This window comes from Rhinatrema bivittatum, unplaced genomic scaffold, assembly GCF_901001135.1.
Source record: "Rhinatrema bivittatum unplaced genomic scaffold, aRhiBiv1.1, whole genome shotgun sequence".
NCBI classification, from domain to species: Eukaryota; Metazoa; Chordata; class Amphibia; order Gymnophiona; family Rhinatrematidae; genus Rhinatrema; species Rhinatrema bivittatum.
This window is the reverse complement of record NW_021821164.1, coordinates 26,535-53,731: the sequence shown is the minus strand read 5'-3', so window position 1 is coordinate 53,731 and position 27,197 is coordinate 26,535. Positions and strand designations below refer to the sequence as shown.

Genomic DNA, 27,197 nt, shown 5'->3' with positions numbered 1-27,197 from the left:
CAGATTTCTCACTTCCAAGCTTTTTTTCTCTCTCTCTCACACACACACACACACATCAGTCACCTCCCTGACCAATCTCTCACTCTCACACACACTCCATTCATCTCCCTGACCAGTCACTTTTATTGTCTCTCACATATACACACATCACCTTCTCTGACCAGTTTCTCTCAATCACACACATGCTCTTAATCACACACACATTCTCTCACTTACAGGCTGGCTGTGTTCTCTCTCTCTCTCTCTCTGTCACTCACTTCCTCCCCCACCCCCCTTCCCCAGCACAAATGGTAGCTGCAGCAGCCTCCTCCAGCCCCTGCAGGCCAAGAAAGAAGAATCCCATCGGCTGCGGGAGGCTTATACTGCTGTCTCCTTTGCCGATTGCCGGCTGCTTTGATTGCTCCGAGCCACACTACTGCTCGGAGGCCGATACTGCTGCCGCCACTACTTTTCCACGTGGCACGGCTTCTTCTCCTTCCCATGCACTGCACTGCCTATCCCGTCCTGTTCCAGGGCAGGCGCAGGAAGAAGAAAAGGTCAGCCGCGGGTGCCACAGCTTCCTCTAACAATGCTGCCATTCCCATTGGGCTTGAACGTGCTGATAGCCCGGCGGCAATGGCAGCAGGGAAGGAAGAGCAGCGGGAGAGACCAGGAGCATGCGACCCACCTGCCGGTGCTTGGTGACACACTGGTGTTTCGCAACACATCGGTTGAGAAACGCTGCTGTAGACCATAATCAACTTTGCCGACAGCTGAGAAACATAGGGCTCAAAGAAAATGTACTTAAATGGTTCACCTCATTCCTTGCAAACAGATCTTTCCAATTAAAATTCAACAAACACTTATCTGACACATTTCAATGCTCAACAGGCATTCTGCAAGGATCTGCACTATCTGCATCTCTATTTAATATTTACATGCTCTTATATCCTCCTCTCTGACAATTAATACACGCTCTAAACAACCACAACCCCATTCCACTATCCACTTCCGGAAATCATGCCCTTCTGACACCCTTATTGAACACTTATCTAAAGAATTCTCAAACTTGGACACAACCAACCCCAATGCAGCTATACTCTCTTGGCAGAACATCACGGAGAGTATAGCCAATAAACTATGCCCAGCAGTTGTAAAAACAATCAACCCGGATCAGAAAACTAAACAACCTTGGTTTTCACCAGATCTTAAAAAGTCTAAACAAGACCTTAGACTTAAGGAACGCCAATGGCGCAAAGCACCCAGCCACACTACCTTATTCATCTACAAAGACCAGCTCCACCGATATAGAAACCTCATTCTACGATCAAAAAAAATCTTCTTCGCTAGCAGAATCCATGAATTCCAATTCGACGCAAAGGCTCTATTCACATACGTTTCGCAACTCACGAAAACCAACGCTCCGGCTATACCAGAGGATGAGGCACAAAACAAAGCAGAAGAACTTGCTCTTTTCTTTCAAAAAAAAATAATGAACACCTTAGCACGGCTCCCCCCTAACTCCTCTACACTACAGTCTACGGCTGAAAAACAGACCAATATCGGAGCCAAATTTGATACCTTTGAACCCATCTCTTCCAAGGAGATCGAATCCCTCCTAAAGAAACTGAAACCATCAAGCCATCCCTCAGACAATATACCTACTAAACTCCTCCTTCGTATTCCTGACACCATAGCCAGTCCCTTGGCAGACATCATAAACTGTACCTTATCTAAAGGAATTTATCCTGACTCTCTAAAATCAGCATCACTCAAACCTCTTCTGAAGAAACCCAACTTAGACACACAAGATCTCTCTAATTTCCGCCCAATCTCCAACCTTCCTTTTGTTGCAAAAATCACTGAAAAATTGGTCAATTCCCAACTATCAGATTTCCTAGACGATCACAATATCCTCTATCCTAATCAATACGGGTTTCGCAAATCCTACAGCACAGAAACCCTCCTCCTCTCCCTTACGGATCACATCATCTTAGGCCTTGACAAAGGTCAAGATTTTCTGTTAGCTTTGCTTGACATCTCGGCAGCTTTTGATACGGTGAATCACTCCACTTTGCTAAGCCGTCTCTCAGACATTGGTATTTCAGGCTCAGTTCACAGTTGGTTTAATTCATTCCTAAGCAACAGAACTTACAAAGTCAAAATTAACAACAAAGAATCATCCAGTATTAAATCTTCAGTAGGTGTTCCTCAAGGATCCTCCTTATCCCCCACCCTTTTTAACATCTACCTCCTCCCCCTCTGTCAATTGCTTACTAACCTAAGATTAACACATTATCTCTATGCAGACGATGTGCAGATTTTAATCCCCATAAAAGAATCACTATCAAAGACCCTCCTTTACTGGGAAAATTGCCTTCAATCCATTAACCAACTCCTCAACAGTTTGAATTTAGTCCTAAATACGTCCAAAACCGAACTGCTCATTATTTCAACCAACCATCATGACTCCTCGCTTCAGCCCCCTCTTACAGCCCAAATTTCTCATGCTAGAGACCTCGGAGTAATCCTTGACAATCGCTTAAATTTAAAGAAACACATTAACAACACAACAAAGGAAGGCTTCTACAAACTGCAAGTCCTAAAAAGGCTTAAACCCCTACTGTTTTTCCATGACTTCAGGACTGTCCTCCAAGCCACGCTCTTTGCCAAGATTGACTACTGCAACACTCTTCTTCTGGGGCTTCCATTTTCATCCACAAAACCATTACAGATGCTCCAGAATGCAGCAGCTAGAGTCTTGTCCAATACAAACCGCAGAGATCACATCTCCCCCATCTTAAAGAACCTACATTGGCTGCCAATAAATTATCGAATCTTACACAAATCCCTTACCATAATCCACAAAACGATCCACAAGCAACTACCGTTGGACCTCCAATTCCCCCTCAAACTTCACTCCTCCTCCAGGCCCATCAGAGAATCATATAAAGGATCTCTCCATGTACCTCCTAACAAAACTTCACGCCACACCGCAACCAAAGAAAGAGCATTCTCTATAGCGGGACCCACTATTTGGAACAATTTACCTCCTGACCTCAGACAGGAACCCTGCCTACAAACATTTCGAAAAAGACTTAAAACCTGGCTATTCAGCCAAGCTTTCCCTTAATCTATTCAATTTCAGAACTCCACATCTCAAGCCTACTGGACAACTTACTTAGCGATACCCTTTTATCACAATGGTTATCCCTCTGTCCTTCTCGTTCTTCTTTTCCCAAGTTCGATCTCCTTGTTATATGTAACTTTATTACCTCCTCTGATTATTTTACTGTTAAATGGCTGATAAGAATGTTTACCCCTTGTTACATGTAAACCGATTTGATATGACACCTGTCATGAAGGTCGGTATATAAAAGAATTAAATAAAATAAATACATGCTGCCCTTGTGCAAACGACTAACAGACCTAGAAATAAACTTCTTTCTATATGCTGATGGTCTACAATTCTATATCCCACTAACAAAATAATTTGAAAAAAAACAGCATCACTTATCACTGAATATATGGTCACAATAAAAGAAAAACTTGCACAAATGAAACTGTCAATGAACCCCAATAAAACAATTAATTTGGCTGAGCCGAAACCCACTAAAAAATATTCTACCTGGTTTAGATCTCAGAAATTGCCAGTTAATTCCAGCAACTCAAGAGAAAGATCTAGGAATTCAAATTGATGAAAACCTAATGATGAAAGCCCACATTAGCAAACTGAACAAATCTGGTTTCTACAAGTTAAGAATACTGAGCAAATTGAAACCTCTACTAAACACTGCAGATTTCAGAGCGGTTCTGCAATCTCTAATATTCTCAAACCTTGATTACTATAACTCTCTACTTCTGGGATTTCTGACTAATCACTTAAAACTACTGCAAAATGCTGCAGCTAGACTATTGTTTGGAACAAAGAAATACAACCATATCACCCCAGCTCTGATTGCTCTGCATTGGCTCCCTGTACAATCAAGAATATTCTACAAAGTACTTACAACAATATTCAATAATATTCATCCGAACAATGAACAATGATGGGATTAACATTTAAACAACATATTCCTCTACGAACGCTCAGATCACAAAACAAGGGCCTCCCTGAAATCCCGACATTAAGACATTTTATTTATTTATTTAGAAAGTCTTCTATACCGATATTCGGGGACATCATATCAGTTTACAGCGAACTCAAAGAATGGAAATTACAATGAACAGGGAGGGGGGATGGGGTACAAGTAACTAAAGCAAGTGAAGAAGGAGAGAGCAACTTCGCAACAGGCAACAAGAGCAGATGTTAGATTGTTGTAAAAAATAACTATATACAAGTTAATACAATTATGGACAGTGTTTGGAGGGAGCACTTAAAATAAGAACAATATTTCAGCAGGATCAAAATACGTGGAGGGATGGAAAGGGGCGGGGAGTGGAAAAAACTATTATGTGGTTTGGGGGAAGGCTTGCTTGAAAAGTCAAGTCCTTATTAAAGCCCTTATTAAATCCTTATTAAAGACATGTATAAGTTCTCATCTAACGCAAACAAGAGAAAGAGCGATATCAGTTGCTGGCCCGAAACTTTGGAACGTCATGCCAGAGGACCTACGAACAATAACAGACACTAAAAAATGTAAGAGCAAGTTGAAAATTTGGCTGTTCAAAAATGCCTGCTGTCTGAGTGAAACCTCCAGTTCGCCATGAGTCAGATTTCCTAACAATGCCCCCTTCAACCTAGTTCTGCTTCCCTTAATGTATCAGTCCTTGAAACTCATTCTTTGTCTCTAAATGTTTACCTAGTTTACTGCCTACCTCTGTTTTCCATCGTTTATTTACGAGTGTTAAACCTGTGCACTGTTAGGAACTAGAGATTCTCACATGGAACGACAGAAATAAATAAAATATCAAGCCACTGTATTTTGGGGGGTTGGCTGGCACTTTAAATGTGAAGTGGGATCTGGGTTAGGGTCCCAGGCCTCCTGCCTCACATTTATCACTTTTCAAAGTGGTGTAGGTTTGTAATTATGGCTGACAAACTTCTTGAGCAGTCATGATCAAATATTTGTATAAGATTGCATAGTAATGATCTTCTTTGTGTGCATTTTCATTATTTGTGTGCATTTGTATTATTCATGCATGCAAATTGCATGTGAAGAAGGTAATTATAATAGGGGAGGGAACCTGGGTGGGGAAATGCAAAATATGCTGTATATTGCACACTATCGCAAATTAACATGTGTTAGAGCACTTGCATCTCCCAATTAGCCAGATAATTAGAGGTTTTTACTTTTTAGACTTATCTGGCAAAGCAGCAATTTTGCCGCTTCTAAGCTGGATAAATTGGAATTTATCTGAATAAGTGCAATATATATGTGCTCATTATTTTTCATGCATGCACGTGTTGCAGAGTGGATTGATGCACATTTTATAACCTGTGTATATCATATCCGCACAGGTTGCCAAAATACAGGAGTAGATTTTCACGCATCCAGATATGCACATGTATAGGAACACACATGTGTTAAAGTTATCCTCTTAGGGAACAATCGAGCAGTATGTGGAAGTTCATGTGCACCGACCAGGAGGGAGACCTTGGTCGATAGTTTCGCTATCAGACACTATCAGGCCGATGCAGTAATTTAGGGTTTCAGAAACTGTGTGCTGGATTTTAGTATACATTTTTAACATTTTTAAACCCCCTATGACGTAAGCTATTGGGAGTTTTGAAAAAAAGCACGTTTAAGAATAAAATGTGCGTTTGGCACAGGTCCATTGCATATTTTAACTCTGGAAGGAGGGAAGGCATCCCGGACAGGCCATAAGTACTGACTTATCAGGCTATCTGACAGCTCTTGCCTCTTACCCTAATGCTGGCATGGATGAGGGTCAAGAAGTCCTTTTCTGTTTCTCTGCAGGAAGCAGTTGAAGATGCTCCATAGTCAGGGGATACATCTCTGGAGTTTCCTCATTATCATCGGGATTGTCACTTACACGCTACAAATCAATGGAATCCTCCAGCAAAACGGGTAGGACATGTTTAAATGTAAATAATATACCTGGGAACATAAGCATTCTGGTCACCCTAAGATTGGTGTGGATTAGCAGAGGTGAGTGGGATGCACACACAATTTCTCAGTCCCTTTCCCCAAAGACTCAGGTTGGTATCAATGAGCAGGGTTAGCAGGACACACATACTCCAGCCCTCCCTCCTGCACCTACGAATGGTGGTGTTTGGTCAAGAGGACTGGAGGGGAGGGGGATGGATGCAAACAAACTCCTTCCCACCTCTCAACTCAGATTGGATTTGGCTAGACTAGAGGAAGATGAGGTGCATCCACAAATGTCTCTCTCTCTCTTACCTGCTCCATGTTTTCAGGGATTAGCAGCAGCCAGGGGTTGATGCATGAATTGTCTTTCTTCTCTCCAACCACCACCGGACACACTCTGTCTCTGCCTCATGCACATAGACACACACATATTGTCTCTCAGTCTGTCTCTCACGTATGGTGGTGGATTTGTCAGCTCTCCCACTCAGATGTTGCAGGCAGGAGAGAGTGGGATGGCAGGAAGTACCCCCCTGTGACATTGTAACCTGGAGAGGTCTTTGTGATGATACATCAGCTGGCCATCCCTGTGTAATGATACAGCCACACAACGATGGCTGCTGATGTATACTTCTGGTGGCAGGGCAGCCTATTCTGCCTATTTCAGAAGTCTGCCTCTACTCACACACTTCCCCGACCCCAGCACATTCCATCTTCCTTCCAGAGGCCCAACCCTCCCATCTGTTCAGCTGCTCCTCTGATACCACTGCCTCCTCCTGACCTACATGTGTCGATGGCACAGCTTTCAGGATCCACGTAGGGTGACATGCATACCTGGGAACTCTCCGGATTTGGCCTGGAAATGCCGGAATTCTGGAGGAATTGATAGATCTCAGGCCAATATCCAAAATCCTCTGGGTGCTCCTTCCTGAAAGAAGACTGCAGGAGCCGCACAGGCAGGAAGGAGTAGGAGCGTCAGCCCTGCGCTGAAAAAAGGTGGAACTGTTTGTGTAGCCATCGGGTGGGCAGTGGTCAGAGAAGCTACCATGTAGCAGGGCTGCCGCAGATTCTAACCTATGGCACCCCAAGATGATCAGGGCTGACATCGGACTCCATCCCGTGGCAGCCTGATAAGAGGATGCTCAGCAGTAGGGCCGCTGTAGATCTCATCCCATAGCGACCCAAGGAGGAGGCCTAGAGGCGAGGAGGAGGTCAGGGCCCAGATTGAGTGTGTGTGTGTATGAGAGAGAATGCTTGTGTGTGAGAGCCAGAGAGCATTTGAGGGTAACAGCCTGTATGTGTATATGAGAGAGAAAGATAGCATGTGCAAGTTAGAGCCTGTGTGTGTGTGTGTGTGTGAGAGAGAATGATTGTGTGTGAGAGCCAGAGAGCATTTGAGGGTAACAGCCTGTATGTGTATATGAGAGAGAAAGATAGCATGTGCAAGTTAGAGCCTGTGTGTGTGTGTATGAGAAAGAATGCTTGTGTGTGAGAGCCAGAGAGCATTTGAGGGTAACAGCCTGTATGTGTATATGAGAGAGAAAGCTAGCATGTGCAAGCTAGAGCCTGTGTGTGTGTGTGAGTGAGAGAGAGACAGCGTGTGAAAAAACCTATTTGTATGTTTTAGAGAGGAAGGGAAGAAGTCAAGAGGAGAGAGAAGAAACAAAGAAAACAAAGAAACCATAAAAAAGGAATTAGGAGAAGAATGAGAAGGGGAACATAAAAAAAAAAGAGACCAGGACCAACCAATTAGAAAAATTATATCAGACAACTAAATTAAAAAAAACATTATTTTGATTTTTCAGTGATAGGTATATGTTATCTTTGAGAATGTGCAATATATATTAGTATTTTGCTTGCTCGTCAGTATTCCACTGTTCGGAGTCTGGTTTCTTGGGCTTTCCATTTCAGTTTTGTTTGCATGTTTCTGTTTCTAATTTGCAGTCCCTTACCCTGTATTAGGTAAGGATTGATCTGTGTTCTGCGTATGTGACTGAGATGCAGTATTTCTGTTAGCATGTAGGGACTTGTAGAAGTACGGCTTGTTCTGTTATCCCAATAGGTGGTGTATTTAATGCTCTAGGGCCTGCTATAATATTTGCTTTGCTGCCATTTCATAGGTAAGCTTGCTGCTGTTTGAGTCCTGAGATTTAGTGCTGGTATGGTATGGTATGGCAAGGTATAGGTATCTTTTTCTTTTGTTTGTTTGCTATTTCATAAAGTGTTTGGCAGTGGAGGGTGTTTGGTTTCCTGTTCCTGAGGTGCGTGTGTGTGTGTGAAAGAGGGGGAGAACTGAGTGAGTGTGAATGAGAGGTATGAGAGTGAGTGTGTGTATGTGTGTGTGAAAGATTATGAGAGTGAACATGTGAGTGTATTAGTGTAAGTGTAGCTGAGAACATTTGTGTGCATGCTGCTACCGGTGCCCCCCCTCCCCCCATCCTCATTAATCCGCAGCAATCTCAGGGTGCCTGGAAATCAAAGGTTTTTCAGGTATGGTGAAATGCTCCCTTCCCACTCCTTCCTACACTGACATCTGGAAATTTTCACTGTTTTCCCAGAGTCCTGGTAGTTTCAGCAAATTCCTGGAGCATTCCCAGTTATGCAAATTCACAAACATAACATCAATACAAAACTTATCACTCTTCAATGAAGGGGATGCTTATAACCTCAGAGAGCAGCAATATCTACACCCAAAGCAATGCAATCTCAAGTTAACTGTCCCCACAGATTTAAAATAATGTACCCGCAAACTTATTACCAGTTTTCTAAGGGAAAAGGTACGCATGTATAGCTATCTCCAAAAATGTAATGAACAAATATCAACCTCACCATTTTTTCAAGGAAAAATACATGCATACTTTTCAAAATGCAAACATATGCATGGAAGTGCAAACACCTCTCCAACCCTACCCCTAGAAACACTTCTGCGGACTGCTGGTAAATGTACGTGCATACAGGCCCTACACACATATCACATGGGTGGGTTTCTAAAAACACATTTCCACTTATTTACCAAGTGGCTTGAAAATGACTCTTATTATCCAGCCATCAATGCTTCAGTTCTTTTGAAATAAAGCAGAAGGTCAGCAATCCACTTTGTTGTACATTCAAGTGTTTCACTCATGTGAGTGAACATTTCTAAAGGTATACACAAATTAGAATGCTATTCCAATAAAACATCATAAAAACGAATGCAATATTAGGTACACTGTAGACCTGTTATAATGCGGTTCGATATAACATGAAATCACTTATAACACGGTCAAAGGTTGGCTCCCAATTTAGAATTTCATACATACTCAGTGCCACTTAGCCAAATAAGTCCATACTTGTCTGGTAAAGTGGCAGCGGATTATTCTTTTGATATAATACAGATTCTTATAATGCGGTCCAAATCTTTGGACCTCCATCTCCTCATTGTATCGGTTCTATGGTGTACTAAGAATTCTGTTAATCCATCAACAGGTCATTAGTAGCTTGTATTATTACTTGCAATTACTTGTAAGTAATGGCTACAATACTGCCTATTCTCCTATACAGCCTGCAGACAATTTTCAAAGCGATTTGTGTGTATGTGGGGACCCCTGATATAAAAGCAGCTTGCATCATTGCAAGGTGTGGCATTTTGAGTTAGCAGTCAGAGAACATAAGAACATAAGAAATTGCCAAGCTGGGTCAAACTAAGGGTCCATCAATCCCAGCATCCTGTTTCCAACAGTGGCCAATCCAGGCTACAAGTACCTGGCAAGAACCCAAACACTAAGTAGATCTCATTCTACTGATGACTTTCTTCCTATTTTGATGTACCAGGGCCTAATGGCCCTGACCCTACACTGATTAAAAATGGGCAATTGCCTTGCTGGTACACAATCTGTCCAGTAAGGATGTCCCAGGATTGCTGAAGGGATTTCTGGACTTGTTTTGAGAGTTTTTCTGTGAGATCCCTGATACTTGGCCTGGATTAGAGGACTTAAAGGGGAGTTCTTTTTTCTTGGGAAGACCAGGAATGGGAGAAAAGTCTGCTGCTTTCCATCTCTCAAACTGTGGCTTGATCAGTGGTGAATCACTGCAGGAGAGTTCTCTCTTTTGAGAAGAAGTTTTACTGTCACTCTTTCTGCCCTGAAGTTGTGTGTTCCCTGCTCCCTGGACCTTTGATCTGAAAGCTCCGGTGTGTCACCTGGAGAAAGAGATGTGAGTAAGATCTTTTTATTAGACTTGAAGGCCCCCATACAGAGTGTCTTCACCCTGGGGAGCAGAGGTACAAGAGACTGAGAGTCTGTCAGGTTTTTTTTGATACCCCTGTCCACCTGAGAAGCCTTGCTCTTCCATATCTTGCAGGGTGAGTTCCTTCTCTTGCCCATTTATGGAGAGACACATGCACAGATAAAGAAAGGTTGGAGAACTGTGATAACAAGTTGTTTGTGCCAAGAACTGATATGTAAAGAGCTATCCTTGGCCAGTGAAGAATTGTGACAGTAAAGATTTTTGTATGGACACCCAGTTCGCGTGTCCAGAATATTTTGTTGGCACTCACATCCCTCTCACTGAAAGTGCAGAGCGACCTTCCCATGGAAGAAAAATTGAGCATCACCCCCACAGCCTGAGCGTTGGAGGAGTATTCCTTCCCCCTTCCACTGTCAATAAGAATCTGGCACCCTGGGGCTGTGGGACAGAGAGACATCAACAAAAATGTTGGCCCTTGGACCCCATGCACCTCTCCTTTCTAGGTTCAACCACCGGAACAGGGGCTACATGTGCATACATTGGGTGTCTGAAAATTGCTTTCCCGCAATATAGCTAAAAGTATACATATTGTTCTACGGCACATGTACTTGTAGCCGCATTTATAAAAGGCATTGCTGGCAGCATATTTTGGGCAGGATTAGAAAATAACACATATATAAAATGGAAGTGCATGACAACTTACAAAGTATGAACAATCTCTCTCGTTGTCTTGGTACAAAATCCATGGGTAAAATGTACCTACAGACTCTGTCGCAAAGGGACAGTCTGGAAATTATTCCCTTAATTACTATCCCTTTCATATTTAGATATGGCCGAGAAGTCAGATGTGCAGATTTTCTACTCTTGTTATTACTTTTGCTTTAGATTCAGATAAAATGTGGTCCTCAAACAATACTTCAAGGATAGAAATGAGAAATGTTGTGGTCAGAAAATTCAAACCTTCCCAAGTTTTGCTAGAGAAACTCAAGGAAAACCCTTTCGCAGTATAAACAACGTCTGTTGGACTTGGGTGCTTCGTTCTCCCTAAAATTCTGGTGCAAATGTTCTTATATTATCAAGGGAATAAATTTGTCTTTACTGACCCAGCTGATACATTTCTCTTAGATAAAACTGCCACAACTTAAATTTATTTCTGAGATGCTTTAGGGGTCTTGGAATAAAGTACATTTCCTGATAAGTCTTCTTGTTAAGCTTTTTTTTTTTTCTTTTTGATAATTACATAAGAACATAAGAAATTGCCATGCTGGGTCAGACCACGGGTCCATCAAGCCCTGCATCCTGTTTCCAACAGAGGCCAAACCAGGCCACAAGAACCTGGCAATTACCCAAACACCAAGAAGATCCCATGCCAGTAATAGCAGAGGCCATTTCTAGCTTGTTTACTATGCCCACCCCCCAGTTTGAGGAGTTAACTATGATATTATAATGTCATTTCATTGTTTTATTTTTTCCTTTTTTTGAATGCACATTATGATTCATTCTTTTTCCTTTATTTCATGTAAAATGATTAAATTTCAAGAAACATAGAATTAAAAAATATATATATATAAAATTTGAGGCCATGCTTCTCTCTCAACAGAATGAACAACTCTTCCAAGAATGATGCAATTACTAATACTCTCCTAATCCAAAGATTAACCAGGACAGGAGCAGCCAAGGCAAACAAAGATAATTCAAAACCTGCCAATGCACAACTGCAGAAGTATAGAATGGCATTACAAGAAAAACTCACTGATTCAAGGTCAACTGAGGTCAGCGGTACTCAGAGCAAGTCATTCCTCTCTACTTCCTCCACCCACCCTGACTGCAAACTCCAAACTCACATTGTGTTCCTTAAAATGCATAAGTGTGCCAGCAGCACAGTCATGAACATCCTTTTCCGCTTTGGTGAGGCCCGAAACCTGACGTTCGCTTTCCCAAAAAACAGAGGCACTCATTTAAATTATCCACATTATTTCAATGCCTCATACGTACAAGATTTCTCTCCTTATAAGAAGAATAAATTCAACATCATGCTACACCACATGAGGTTCCGGCAGTCAGAGGTGAGAAAACATCAGGAGAAATAGAGAAAGGGATGAGAGAACATGAAAGACAGGAGAGATGTAGAAAGAGAGAAAGTAAGAGGCAAAGAATGCAGAGAAGAAGAGAGAGAAAGACCTTTTCAAACTTGTAGTCTTTGAATGTTAAAATGTAAAAAATTCTCAACTAACCTAAAAGAGTTAAATACTGTAAATCCCAACATCAAAGAAGCACGTAACAAAGACAGGGTAATTTTCAAAGGTATTTTAACAGGTCAAAGTGCAGAAATTATCTTTTCTTAAATTTCCTGCCCAATATGTGTGTAGAGTGATGTGTGTATGCCATGTGTGCACATAAGTTTGCCCTTACTTGAATTTTCAAAAGTGTGCACATAAAATGTTCTCAAAAATGTCTGCATACATAATAGCAGTGTAATGATGCATGGGAAGTTTGGGATAATTTTCAAACTTACAGTATAGATGTATTTAAGAACATTTTCTATCTAATTTATATGGGCTGTTACAAAATTACCTCCATAATGTCAATGAGTGTATTCAAGCTATTAATTTACTGGATCTGAACTGTAAATCAGTAAAACTGTAAATCAGTTTCTCCATCAACGAGCAGGGCTGAAGTAGCCATGACACGTGGGTGATGTCATCCGATGGCTGCCCAAATAGACCCATCTCTCTGCATTCATGGAGCTTTTATTCTACTGAGTATGCACAGGAGTTCCCATGCGCTTGCTGCCTTATGAGCCCCTCAGTCTATTTTTTTGTCTGTTTCTGCACAGATGTGTACTCTTTCTATCTATTTTTGGTACTTTGTGGTTTTCTTACCTTCAGACTCGCCTCAAGTTGCCTCAACAGCACTTCTCAGTGTTACAAAATTATATATGAAAAAGGATGCTGGGCTCCAAGCAGGTCACCTCCAGTGGCGTCAAGGATTCTGTGTGTGGCTGCAAGATGTTTGTTAAAAATACCTGCAGCTAACTTCTATGACTGTGGGTAATTGTCACAAAGTTCCCTTAGGAACAGGACCAGGGAGATGGAAGAATTCAGTGAAAAGTTGAGGGACATTCTTCCCCTGGGAATGGGACCTGCTCAGGCTCCCTCTATGCCGAAAGTGGGACCTCCTCCAGCTCCCATGAGCAAAGTTCCCCATCTATGGGACCAGTTCCTGAATCTGCCGCAGTACAGAGATTGAGCAAGACATGAAAGTGTCGTGAATAGAGGTTTGTGATCCCTTCAATATATGCATCAGAGCCAAGAATGCAGTCAGCTCTTCCGAAGCTTCACTCGGAATCAGCCCTGTTTATGCACCTTGGTGCCTTTGTGGCACTGGCCCTTGGCACTGTCAATACAATAGACTTTGGTGATTCAGCAGAAGCAGCCATCTATTTTGTCGATTCATCCAGCCTTTGCACTGTTGCCTCTCTATCCTTCAGAGCTGTCAGTGTACTGCACTCTGCACAACCAGAACATCAGTCCCCAGCCCTATTGGTGCACTTGTTGCATTTCAGGTTGGAACACTTTTTGAGGGGACTTGAAGGTGAACCATTGTATTTTTCTCCATGTTGATGTCCTTATCTCTATCCCACCTCCTTGATTATTGTCTGCATTTGTAGATTCCAGATCCAATATGCTCCATAGTACCTCTGGTTTCTATGTGACTTTCAGTGCAAACTCAGGAGGGACCTCCTTCTTGGAGTTCACAAGCAACTTTGCAGAAAGATGACCCCATTCTTGTAACAGAAGAAGTCATCTCTTCTCCAACTCTGGATAAGAGGATACAGTAGTCCATATACCAGGTAGCTGATTGGTGAAGACTTCCTTTGCTTGGCTGGCAGCAAGTGACAAGGACGACACATTTCAACTTTTCTTGTGCAGAATGACAGATTTGTTCCCTCAAGGAGTCGTCCATCGTGCCTCCATGCCTCAAAAGCTCCCAGCACAGTCCTGGTAATGGGAGCAAGCCCCCAACCATCCCTCTCTGCATAGAAATCTAGCCACTCTGAGGAAAGAGCATGCCCTAAGAATATTCTGAGACCATCGAGGACCCTAACCTGATTACCTTCATCATAATTGGGGTCATGGGTTAATGTCCCTTCACCTTTTGATTCTGAGGAAAGGTCTATAAGGAATCCCTCATACTCCTTACCTAATCTACTGGAGCATTCTTCTCCACCAGAAAACCTCTCATACTCCAAATTCCTTGACAAGCTGGGCAATGTGTTAGGAGTTAATGTCCATAAGGACAAAGATCCCCGTACTGAGATCGTTGGGTTACTTTGTATTCTGTAAATACCTTCTGAACCTGCAGCAATCCCAGTTCATTCATTTCTGTGGAATTTACAAATGAGAATGTTGGAGAGCATGGCCTCCAGTACCCAAGTAGCCAGAAAATTGGATCTGAAATGCAGAGTACAAAAGGCTCCAGGGATTGGAATAGTTCAGCTACCACACCAGTCAGTGGTGGGAGAGTAAGCACTAAAACGAGCTAAAAAGATTACAATCTTCTCTAAAGCTTCTCTAGGTAAGGACCCTGGATTATCAGACAGTTTGGGGAAAAAAGTATTTCAGAGCTCCATGCTTAATGCCCATATCATGGCCCACCAATTCTATATGATAGAATAATTACACAATTGTATCAACAAACTGAAACCTCTGGTAGAGTCACTGGACAGGGAATGTGAATGGCATCTTCTCCCTGATTAGTCAACTACCTAGCTAAAGCTAAACTCTTCAGTCAACTAAGAGGCTCACAATGCAGCACGCTTGTGAGAACTCCTGTACATGCTCAGTAAAGTACAAGAGAGATAGGTCCATTTGTTGCCATTGGATGATGTCATCCATGTGTCATGGTTAATTCATCCTGCTGTCTATGGAGGACTCCGATTATGTTAAGCAGACTTCCTTAATTCCACAGCAAATGTCTACAAGCTTTGAATACTTACATGCTGATATTATAAGAAACTGCCTGGCATCACCACGATTGCCTTCAAACATGCTGCTATGAGCTAAAGTTTCACTATGGTCCTTTTATTATGAGTTAGTCACTAAGATTCTGCTATGTTGCTGATAGAATTTATAAGGTATTTGTTGATTTATTTAAAGTTAGCCTTTGAGGTAGACCGTTATACTGTCCAGTTGTAATGTGATTTTTGCTGCTATTTTATTATACACTTTTTATTGTGAAACTATGAATGACCTCTTTTTGTATGTTGCTATTCTAATATTCTGGAAACCATCTTGGGTGAATTTTTGTAGTGTTGAAGGAGGAGAATGTGGACCCCTTGCCCGAGGGGGAGTTGGCACTACCTGACGGAGCGAACCTCCAACAGGTCCCCACCGTCGGGAGGCGGGGCTGAACTGAAGCAAGGGCCAGCTGGAACTTCACCAATACCAACCCCGTTGTTATTTCGTGTGTTTTCGTGGATCCTTGGGGGCTGTGGAGATTACCACGCCGATGGGGAGGAGCCCCGTGAGTAGCCACAGCACTAGCCTAGACTCTGATGCACAAAACACCGGAATTTGAACTCTTTTATTATACATCTTGAAGTGGCAGTGGTGAGTTGTAGTCTCAGGGATCTCGGCAGAGGGAGCTCTTCTCTCCTAGCTGACGTCAGGAGGTTCTGCAGCAGATTACCCAGCGAGGAGTTCCTGTAAATGAGACAGATGAGAGATTAGAGTACTCACTCGGTGTTAGCTGTTATGGATGCGATTCCACCAGATAGTTGTAGAAGGTACAGGCACTGAGGCAGGGAGAGCAGGCCCTCGAGGAGCGAGTACCTGTTCCCTGAATGGCACCTGAAATAGAACAGTGGGCCCCCGATTAGTGGGTACCAAAGTTAGTAGCAAACCCCGAAGGGCAGAGGTAGAGCTTCCTGCAGGCAGCAGGGAAGCGGCGGAGTAGCGCAGACAGGAACAGTTAGAGTCCTAGTTCGAGTCTTAGTTTGAGTCTTTGCCAACTCAATGAGCTAGCAATCTTGAGAAGTAGATATACCCGGATGGCATGACGTCAGATTGAGGGAAAGCCCTTGAGATTCATGCCACTGGGCGTACTTTGATGTGGGTTGTTCATGCGCGTGCACCCTAGCAGGTACCTGGGAGGAGCAATGGCGTTCGGCTGCACCACAGCCATTCCGGGGACGCCAGAGAGGTCGGCTTGACGATGCTGTGGTAGCCATCTTGCCCAGGTAAGCGGGAGGAGCCAAGATAGGGGTGCAACAAGCGGGGCAAAGCCAAAGACCGACGGACGCAACACCCGTTCCCCGCGGGTTGAGTCTTTGGGTGCATGGGGCCGGCTGGACTTAGGTGGACCCTTGAGAAGATGAAGGAATCACCGAGATTCAGTCCGAGGTCAGAAGCCAGAGAATCACCAATCACCAGTCCGAGGTCGGAAGCCAAAGAGTCATCAAAAGCTAATCCAAGGTCAGAAGCCAGGAGATCCGACCAAGAAGCTGGAGGATGGAAACAGGAGCAGGACAGGAACTTGGAAGGCAGGAACAGGACTCGATACCACTAGAGCACCGAAGACCTCACAAGAAGTGAAGCAGACTCGTTGCCAAGTTGAGGAATAGGAAGAGAAAGCTCCTATAAATAGTCCTTGACCCGTGACGTCATCCAGGCAGCTGAAAGGAGTTTAAGTGATGTTGGCCCTTTAAATGTGTGCAGGAGGCACAGCCGCATGCCTAGGAAGGAGACAGCCCGATGTGGGCTGCAGGAAGTGCTGGTGTGTGGCCTGAGTGTCGTCTCTCCCACCGCGGAGCGCAGCAGGTGTTCAGCAGCCAAAGTTGCTAGGAAGGAGGGGACCAGGAGCCTGCATAGGGGACATCTCCCTGCTGCCGCAGACGTGCCGGAGCAATCCCGGTGCCGGGAGAGAAGGTAGGAGGGGCCAGCTGCAACCACCCATGGCTGGGAACTCAGTACCCCCCTTTTTAGGGCACCTCCCTGGAGGTTTGGGTTTGGAAGGGTGGTCCACATGGAATTGGACGTGGAGGTTCCTATCCAAGATATTGGCAAGAGGCTCCCAAGTATTTTCTTCAGGGCCAAACCCTTCCCAGGCTAGTAGGTATTCCCACTTTTTCTTGTTTCCTGACGTCAAGTACCTCTCGGACCTGATAGGTGGAGTTGCCCTCAGTGGAGAGAGGCTGTGGTACAGGTGGCATTCTGGATGGCCATGTCAACACCAATGGTTTTAAAAGGGACACATGGAAGGTGTTGTGGATATTGAGGGATGGAGGAAGTTGAAGTTGATAGGCTACCGCGCCTACACAGCGGAGTATCAGAAATTGACCGATGAAACGAGGAGCAAGTTGCATAGATGGTAGCTTCAAGCGGATAAACCACGTACTTAGCCATAACTTCTGACCAGGTCGAAGAGGTTGGCTTGGTCTCCGATGATGGTTTAAAAATTTTTTGGCTGCCTGGTTAGCTTTGAGCAAAGCTTGCTGGGTGAAGGTCCAAAAGCGATGTAATTCATCAACAGAGAGCAGAGCTGCCGGTGAAGGGACAGTCATAGGAACTGGCAGAGGTGGAAGAGGTGGAAGAGGTTGCTTGCCATAGACCACTTGGAAGGATGAAGAGCTGGTAGCGGCGGAAGGATGAGAACTGAGGGCAAATTTGGCCCAAGGGAGCAAGTCTGTCCAGTCGTCCTGTTTGCTATTAATGTAGGTGCATAGAAATTGTTTGAGGGTCCGATTAGTTCTCTCTACCAGACCATTGGTTTGTGGATGATATGCTGAAATGTATTCCAGGGTGACGTCAAACTTTTGACAGAGTGATTTCCAAAATTTGGCGGTGAACTGGGGTCCCCAGTCGGATAGGATGGCTTTGGGTAGACCATGCAGTCTGAAAACATGATGTACGAATAGCTGGGCTAGCTGAGGTGCAGAAGGTAACCTCGGTAATGGCACAAAATGGGCCATTTTAGAGAACTGATCGACAATGACCCAGATAGTGGTGTTGCCTTTGGAAGGGTGTAAATCAACAATAAAGTCCATTGAGATGTGTGTTCCAGGTTCGTTGGGGACAGGCAGAGGTTGGAGCAGACCCCAAAGCAACCCTAGGGGATTCTTGTGACGGGCACACATCTAGCAAGATTCAACGTGGGATCGAGCATTCTTAGGCATCCCAGGCCACCAGTAATACTAGTGGAGGGTGACCAGAGTCCGATGTTTTCCAGGATGTCCCGAGCTGTGAGAGTCATGAGCCCAGGTCAAGACCTGATTTCGGAGGCGTGGCAGCACGAAAGTTTTACCTGGTGGAACGAGTGTAGTGGCAGTCAGTACCCGGGATGGGTCAATGATGAAACTGGGAGGTTCTGGCATATCCATGTTGTCGAAGGCTCGAGAGAGCGTGTCCACTTTCAAATTCTTGACTGCTGGACGATATCGTAAAATGAAGTCGAATCTAGCAAAAAATGGGGCCCAACAGACCTGTCATGGATTGAGAAGTTGCGCCCGATGCAGATATTCTAAATTTTTATGATCAGTATAGACCATAATCTGGTGTTGCCCTCCCTCTAATCAAGGGCGCCATTCTTCGAAGGCGATTTTGATGGCAAGGAGCTCCTTGTTGCCAATGGCATAATTACATTCTGCTGCAGAGAATTGGTAGGAGAAAAAGGTGCAGGGATGTAGTATATGATTGGCAGAGTATTGGCTGAGAATGGCTCCAACTCCTTCGGTGGAGGCATCCACTTCAACAATAAATGGGCATCGTGGGTCAGGGTGACAAAGGCAGGGCTCGAGGAGAAATGCTTCCTTGAGGAGAAGAAAGGCGGATATCGCATCAGGCAGCCAGTGGTTGGGGTCAGCACCTTTAAGGGTCAGGGCAATCAGTGGCGCCACAATAGAGGCATAGTTGGAGATGAAGGAACGGTAATAGCGAAACCCAAAAATCGCTGTAGGAGTTTTAGTCCGGAAGGTTGAGGCCAGTCTTGAATAGCTTTCAGTTTCTGTGGATCCATGCGGAACCCTTGACTGCAGGTACTGTGGTCTCAGAGTACTTTAATATATTAATTAAATAACTTTTAAATAGATCCATTGGATCTATGTTCAAAACATCAATATAAAAACAATGTAAAATATTCTAAAACATCATAAAATTCTAAAGGAACCATCTTTGACAATATAAGAGGTCATTTGTCATCAGGATCTTTAAAACTCATTCAAGAGTGTATCTAAAAATCAGGGAAGGCAAAGAGACAACATACAATTCCTAGCATAAAATAGTAAAATATGAGTAGGATTAAAAAGGGTAAAAGTAATGGGTTACTAATTAAAGCCTTGTGTAAAAAGCCACATTTTGATACCTTTTTTTAAATATTTTACTGTTGGGTTCTGTTCTGAGTTCAAGCAGCATAGAATTCCACAATTATGGCCGGCTATAGACAGCACTCTTTGCCTAACAGCATTGAGGTGAACCGATTTTGGGGAGGGAATGGGTAAAGTACCGTTAGTAGCTGATCTAATGTTTCTGTGAGGTGTATGAAAATGAAGAGCTGAGCGTGCCATTCCATATTTTCGTTATATTGAGTTTTATGGATTAGAGTTAATGTTTTATTTTGGGCATGATATATTATAGGGAGCCAGTGTAGATTTGCTAAAACAGGGGTTATATGCTCAGAAAGTTTCGTGTTTGTGAGGATTCTAGCTGCTGAATTTTATAACAACTGGAGGGGCCTTGTGGTAGATGCTGGGAGACCTAAAAGAAGTGCATTACAATAGTCTAATTTTGAAAACCGCTGGCCCTAAACTTTGGAACTCACTCCCACCTGACCTCAGGCTTGAACAAACACCACCCACCTTTAAAAAAAAGACTTAAGACCTGGTTGTTCAACCAAGCATTTTCCTAACCCAATTACCCTAGTCTGGTGAACATCATGATGGTCGGCTATGGGCCCTGCAAAGTCAGTCCCAGCTATTATACTCACTGTTCTTCAAAGGATTTTGTATTTAAATTGTATTCTCCTTCTTTATTGTAAGATTTTATTTTTATATTTTTTCCAAGTTTCAATTCACCTTGTTCATTGTAAGACATTATTCTATATACTGTCATTTAAACTGTTGTAATGTAAACCGAAGTGATTAGTAACTCTGTTACTAGAATTTTGGTAAATAAAACTGTTAAATAAATAAATAAAACAATAAAACTTGTAAAACAGTCCTAAAATCTTGAGTATGTGGTAAAGGCTTAAGTTTTTTTAAAACGTGGAGTTTAAACTAGCCATCTCTGATTAGATTGTTCTTGAGAAATTCTGTTCAAGAGTATTGCATATCCTTAGATAGATTCTGCAATCAACTGAGAAACATCTGCTAGTTATGCCCACTTTTAAAATAATGTTTGTGTGGTCACCTTCTCCCAAGCCACGATAATCTCAGGATGACTGGAAAGCAAAAAATCCAAGATATGGATAATTGGAGATTTTTTAAACCTTATTAGTTACATTAAAGAATTAATCTGCTGTTTTGAAATATTATATTTGGGGGTTTGGGAAATTTATAAAAATGTAAATGATGTTTTAATTATAGGATGTTCTAGTCATCAGCTGTTTTGAAATATTTATTCCTTTTATTAGTATGGTTTTACTATTACGATTGATGTTTTATTTTTCTTGATTTTCTTGTTTGTTGGTCATTCTGTGTTCTGTATATGTGACCAAGATGAGAGATTCTGCTAGTCAGTGTTTCCCAACCGATCTGCTGCAGTAGGGCCCCAGGTGTGCCGCAGCTGCAGAGCCCATAATGCAACTTGTCTTTAAAAAAATCAATGCCAGGAGTGAGGCACAAAAACTAGATGTAGGAGCGCATGTGCACTGCCACAGCAGGAAGCAGACTCAAAGCCACTGAGTGTGCAAGCAGGAGGGAGGGATCAGGCTCACAGCCCCCAGGAAGGAGACAGAGTAGATAGTGAGAGAGAGAGCGCTATAAGAGGGAGAATATGACTATACATTTATTTAACATCTGTAAGAGGGGCACTTTCAACTCAGGGTGGGGGGTTATTTTTTTTGGGGGGGGGGGTAGTAAATTACATTAGTCTGCTTAGGGTGCTACAGACCCTTGCTTGGCCCTGCTGCTGGTGGCAATTGGAGGAGGCCAAGAGCAGGGCAGCACACAGTAGAGCTCACAACCCTCACAAAAGTGAATGAATTCTACTAAACAGAAAGGGGGCAAGTAAGGAAACTGTTTTAAGTCTCTGCAATGTACTTGTAAAGCATGAAATCCTTCCCATCTCTCTCTCTGCCCCTCCCTCCACCAAACCCAATCTGCAGAGCTCTTCCATTGCCCCATCATAGCCTTCTCCTTGCTCTTCCGTTCCATCAAATTCTTCCACTTTCCATCCATGGAGCAACAGAATGGGGCAATGGAACCAAGGGCCACAGTTTAAGCAAACTTAATAAATATAAATTCAAAAAGAGAGTACATTTTTGGCTTTTATTATTAAAATGTGCTGTGGCCACTGCTGTGCGTGTTGTGTGGAGGGGGCCAGATGTGCCTTTCTGTGTAGGGCTCTACAGTTGTCTGGCTTGTTCTCTTTTCAATAGAAGGTGCATTGATCTTCCAGGGCCAGTTGTAATATTTGTAGTACTGCTTTTTCCTGGGTAGGGTGGTTACTGTTTGAGCCCTGGGAATAGACTGAATGTTCAGACTGGATTTCCTAGGGCTCTTGTATAAACTAAAATGCAGTAATACCTGTTCGCTGAATTATTAATGTCCTGCATTTTTCTTAGTTCCAGTTTTTTATGACAATACTATACTTAGTGTACTATTTAAAAATCTACTGGCAAACATAATATAGTTTTCTGTGTGTTTAACTTTTCAAATTATATATGGAGTGAAAGGAAGTATCTGTCCAGGGTGCCAAACGCTTTAGCTTTGCCACTGTTAAAGCCTGCTTATTTCATAAGAGGGCACAACTAGCAGATGTTTCTCAGTTGATTGCAGAATCTATCTAAGGATATACAATACTCTTGAACAGAATTTCTCAAGAACAAAAGCCTTAACAGCAATAATATTTTAAACTTAATATGCATTTCAAGTGGCAACCAATGTAGACCTATCCACTGGGGAAGTGATATGGTCAAACATACTGCAAGCAGAGATTAAACATGTGGTTCTGTTTTAAATGGTCTGAAGTGCCTTCAAATGATTTTTTGGAAGACTCACATATAATGAATTATAATAATTAGCAGTGTCAATATACAATAAGTGCTTGAACCAGTAGTTGAATATCGGCTGGAGGGAGGATATATTTAAGATGCCTAACCAGGCAGAATCTATAAAAAGAGGACTAACGATAGAATCTAAAATAAGACCAAGGTTTCGTACTTTAAACTTCAAAGGGAAACAATGATTGCCCATCTGTAAGCCATGCAAATCGCAGGGCACAGGGCCACTGATTACTCACAGAACTTCCATTTGAATCAACTTCAGGGCGAGCATATTCTTATGCATCCTTGCTTGAACTGCACCCAGTATATCTACTAATTTGACAAGGTCACTTTAGGGACCTATCAACAGCAAGAAGTAGTTATATGTCACCTGCATACATTTTGTATTGCATACTAGAAGAGGCAACAATCTTACCAAGTGGGCTGAGATAGACATTAAATAGCACTGCATATAGCACAGACATCTGCAGCACACCTGATACAAGCCATGGAGCTGGGAATAGTATGGGAAGGGTCAGCTTAGGAGGTTTTCACTGTGTGGATGAGCTGGTGTGGGCATGCACGGTTATGCATATGGATCAATGTGGGTACAAGGAGAATGAATGGATGAGAGGGAGCCAGGTTTGGTGCCTGATATAGTATGGTTCGGAATATGTGTAAAGCATAGAGACAGAAGATATAGGGGGGGGGGGGGGGGGGGGGGGCAAGCGAGAGACAGCCACTGCCAGGGTCAAATCTGTGCTAGTGCTAAAGGATCTATTTTGAACATTTTGTGAAGGAAGTAGATAGTATGGTTTGGCAAGCATGGTTAGAATGGTATTGTGAAGGAGTAGCCATACCACCACTCCTTAACCTGTGTGGGCCAGGCTAGATTTCTGGTCCACCTCAAATCCCCACAGAGGGAGAGAGCTCTGTGGATGAAACCCTGCTGGGCAGGAAGAGTCCTGTGGGTGGAACCCAACTGGGGAGGTTAAGAGGCAGAGCCCAGCTAGGATCAGCAGGCCCAGATCGCTAGGAGACAGCAGCTCCTGTATCCATTACTGACCTAAGGTGACTCCTGTATATGAATGGTGATTGTTAATGCGATTACTACTGAAAGTAAGCAGATATGCTGTGATTTCATGTGCACTGTAAATAAAAGTCCTCAAAGAAGCATTGACCACTCATTTACCGAGCCATAGTTATATAAATCAAAGTAGAAATAGGAATGGATTTGTGTGTGAATAAACTAATGTTGTGGATGATAGGAGGGTTTACAGGTATGACTATGAGGGTTTAATAGAGTGTGATTTAGTGTACGAGGAGTATACGTAATCAAAGGCTGAGCAGGGAACAAAGTATGACTATGAGTGGCCCAGGATTTGTTATATTGTCATTTATAGCAGCAAGCACTGAGGCATGTTATATGCCCATTATAACAGCAGAGTACTGATATGTATTGTATATACACCTTGGCACTCCTTGCCATCAGAGGTGTTATAAAGAATATAGTGAAAGAATAAGTATCATTCTTGTATTTCAGGAAGTTTTGTTGCAATGCAGAGAGAAATTTGACAGCAATGTGTTATTCCCTTTTCACAGATCGAGAAGGTTATGCCCAATGACTCGTTTTATTTCTCCATCCTACGCAATCCAGTTCACCTCATGGAATCCTCATTTGCCTACTTCAATGAAGCTCAAGCCTTCCAAAAGGCCGAGACCCTGGATAAGTTTTTGGACCAACCTTTACAATTTTATAATGCCTCAGACAGACAGAGTGGTATTGTTAAGAATCTCATGACTTTTGACTTTGGTTTCAACAACAATGGCAATTCTTCAGCCAAAGATGCTCAACTAAACATTGAAGCAATCGAGAATATGTTTGACCTGATACTGATTGCAGAGTACTTTGATGAGTCCATGGTTCTGCTGAAGGAGGCTCTGTGCTGGAACTTGGATGATGTGGTATATTTCCCCCTCAATAGCAGAAGTAAGCAGAGGAGGACTCCCCTTTCAAACAACACCATAGAAAAGATCAAGAGCTGGAACAAACTGGACTGGGAGCTCTATATTCACTTCAACAGGACTTTCTGGGCAAGGATTGATCAAACTATTGGAAGAGAAAGAATGCAGCAAGAAGTGAAGAAACTGCATAAGAGGCGGGAGGAGCTGGCTAGAACATGTCTCCAAGGAGAGGGCATGATTGATTCACAGCAAATCAAAGATTTGTTACTGGCACCATATCAGCATGGAAGAGCCAGGATCCTTGGCTATAACCTCAAGCCAGAGCTAGATAAGGTAACAAGACAACAGTGTATAAGATTAATCATCCCAGAAGTCCAGTACGGTCACTCACTGTACAAAAAGCAGTTCCTCATAAAGGTAAAGAAAATTTAGAGATGCCTAATTGCTAAGAGTTCAATTTCCAAATGATCTAGCACCCTTAGTTTGGAATTTAGGAGGCTAAATCAGCCACACTAAGGTATCTGCTCCCTGTCAAAGCAACCGCCATCAAAAGCTGGACATCCCCCATCCAGGAGAGAATCCAATTCAAATTATCTGCAGTAAAGGGCGGACCCCGCCCCAGTAAAGATAAGGCCGGCCCTATAACCCCCATTCCTATCTCTCCAGAATGATTCTTTACCATTTTGAAGAGTCTGGATCTCACCAGCAGGAGGAATGTTAAAGCTCCCTGCACTCTGATGAGTAATGTCATTTAGCAACAAAGGGCTGCTGGACAGTCTCATTCATCATAGTGTAGCAGTGCTGGCAGGACGACTCTCATCTGGACTGGTACAGAATCATTGCAAAGGTCGAGCCAGAAGCAGTTCCAGTCTTGATGGTGGGGTCCAACCTTTGATGGGAGGGCTCTGTGATGAGTGTGGGGTGCCTTATTTTGAGATGGAGAGGACCTCGAAGTCACCTGTGCTAACTGGCCCTTTCACATCTTCTGACCCCAGTTTAGTCTGCACTCTAGGGCCTTACAGCCAAATTTTCAAAGCCTGGTGCGTGTAAAATCCAGGGGTTAAGCACGTGGCTGGGCCGTGCACTTGCTAACTGCATTTTAGAAACAGCCCAGCCACGCACATAACCCCCAGTAGGCGCAGAAGTGCCCGGCCATAGACAAAGGGCGGGCCGGGGGTCGGGTCTGGGTGGGGTGGGAAGGGAAGGGGCGGGGAGGTGGCCGGCCAGAATAACAGCCATGTGGCTCTGCTCCAGGGAAGCGTGTGCCGAAGATACTTCTGCTCAGAAGGAGCAGTAAGTAATAAATCAAAACAATTTAAACTAGCTAGGTAGGGGTTAAGTTCAGGGTGGAGAAGGGAAAAGGTAGGAAGGGTGATAGGGAGGTTCCCTCCAGTCCGCTCCTTAATTGGAGCAGACTGGGAGGGTACTGGGAAAACCCTACCCGCGTCATCGTGCATTGTTTTGTAAACCCCCCCCCCCCCCCCCGTTGCGCACAGGAGAGGCCACCCACCCTCATATGCGCACAGACATTAAAATCCGGCGCACATGTGCGCATGGGAATCGTATTTTATGCGTGTGCCGATGTGCGGGAACTGCGTGCACATGGATGCCCACGCAGACTTTTGAAAATCAACCCCCTGTGCATAGTCTGTTAATCCAGGTGCAGTCTAGACATGAACAGCCTTATGTATGCTCACCTTTACAGGGAAATGTTCAAAGCTATTCACCTGAGAAAACAGCGATTTACCTTTGTGAATTGGCCTGGCTAAAAATTATCATCCAGCTAACAGTGTGCAGAGGTTTTCATACCACACGGCTTAAAAGAGGCAGACCTGGAGCGTGTTTATGTTGGGAAAGGAATAGCGTGTGTGTATACCATTAGGCATGCAGTTTTGTCCCTGTAGCTCCTGGGCTAGTTATTCCCATACAGTGAGTCCAGAGGCCATCTTTCAAATCACAGTTTTAGATGGTACATTTTGCCTTGTGGGTTTTATCTCAATAAGATCCAGGGTTCCCTGAATGGGTGGGAGGGCAAGAGAATGTTCAAGGCCCTTTCAAGTTATTGTACACAGCAGTGATAACAGCACTGACGAGTGCTGTCACTAAACAGTAAGCAGCATACTAGAAGCTGAGTTGGTTTTCAACATTACTTTTACTTAGATGTAATGATGAAATGATCTATACAGCTCTATCCTCTTCCACAGATGTTACAATCAAGGAATTTGTAAAAAAAAAAAAAAAAAAAAAAGTGTCACCTCTTTAATTTATCACTAAATGTGAAATTAATGTCAAATTAATAAATCCTCATGAATTAGGGTCAGTGGTAAACGTCCCTCCCATATAGATGATAAATAGAATTTTATAGTCCACTTTAACGTGTTCACATAAAACTCAAAGCTCATACCTCTCCAGTAGCTTTCTTATGCCTAACCCTTTCTCCTCATGATATCAGATGGATTGGAGATACTCTTCTCTCTGTAACCCCTTTTTGGAGGCAGTTGCTCCTTAGGGCACACAACTAACTTTTTTCTTCAGGGGCTGCTCCGGCTAAGCATTCCATCCCACGCTGACTCTTTATCCCTGAGGATGGGGAAGCTCTCGCTTATGGCCCAGATGATGTAATAGTATTTAATTTTCCAATGTGTGTGCTGTACTGTAGGTGCTTCTCATGGGGCGAGAGGCTAAAATGATTCAGACCGAACCAGGTCTGGGTGTTAAAATAATAGTGTTGGCCCCTACTCACGCCAAAAATGGGCTCCAGATAGCCCCAACATTCTGTTT

The 27,197-nt window shown here is 43.3% G+C and overlaps 1 protein-coding gene across 1 annotated transcript; it reads left to right on the top strand.

The window, feature by feature from the left end:
* Positions 1-5,903: 5,903 nt before the first annotated feature.
* LOC115082499 (galactose-3-O-sulfotransferase 2-like) lies at positions 5,904-25,555 on the top strand. Its single transcript, XM_029586728.1, has 3 exons — positions 5,904-6,011; positions 11,854-12,319; positions 24,054-25,555. Exons 1-3 carry the CDS (start codon positions 5,914-5,916, stop codon positions 24,846-24,848), a joined length of 1,359 nt encoding a protein of 452 aa, XP_029442588.1. The 5' UTR covers positions 5,904-5,913; the 3' UTR covers positions 24,849-25,555.
* The last annotated feature ends 1,642 nt before the right edge of the window (positions 25,556-27,197 follow it).

What these genes read in the sequence shown, in the direction of transcription:
- LOC115082499 (XM_029586728.1), top strand. Translation starts at nt 5,914, where the DNA reads ATGCTCCATAGTCAGGGGATACATCTCTGGAGTTTCCTCATTATCATC. An exon ending in GGAATCCTCCAGCAAAACGG is followed by an intron (nt 6,012 to 11,853) that starts GTAGGACATGTT and finishes CTCTCTCAACAG; the next exon opens with AATGAACAACTCTTCCAAGA. An exon ending in TGAGGTTCCGGCAGTCAGAG is followed by an intron (nt 12,320 to 24,053) that starts GTGAGAAAACAT and finishes CCCTTTTCACAG; the next exon opens with ATCGAGAAGGTTATGCCCAA.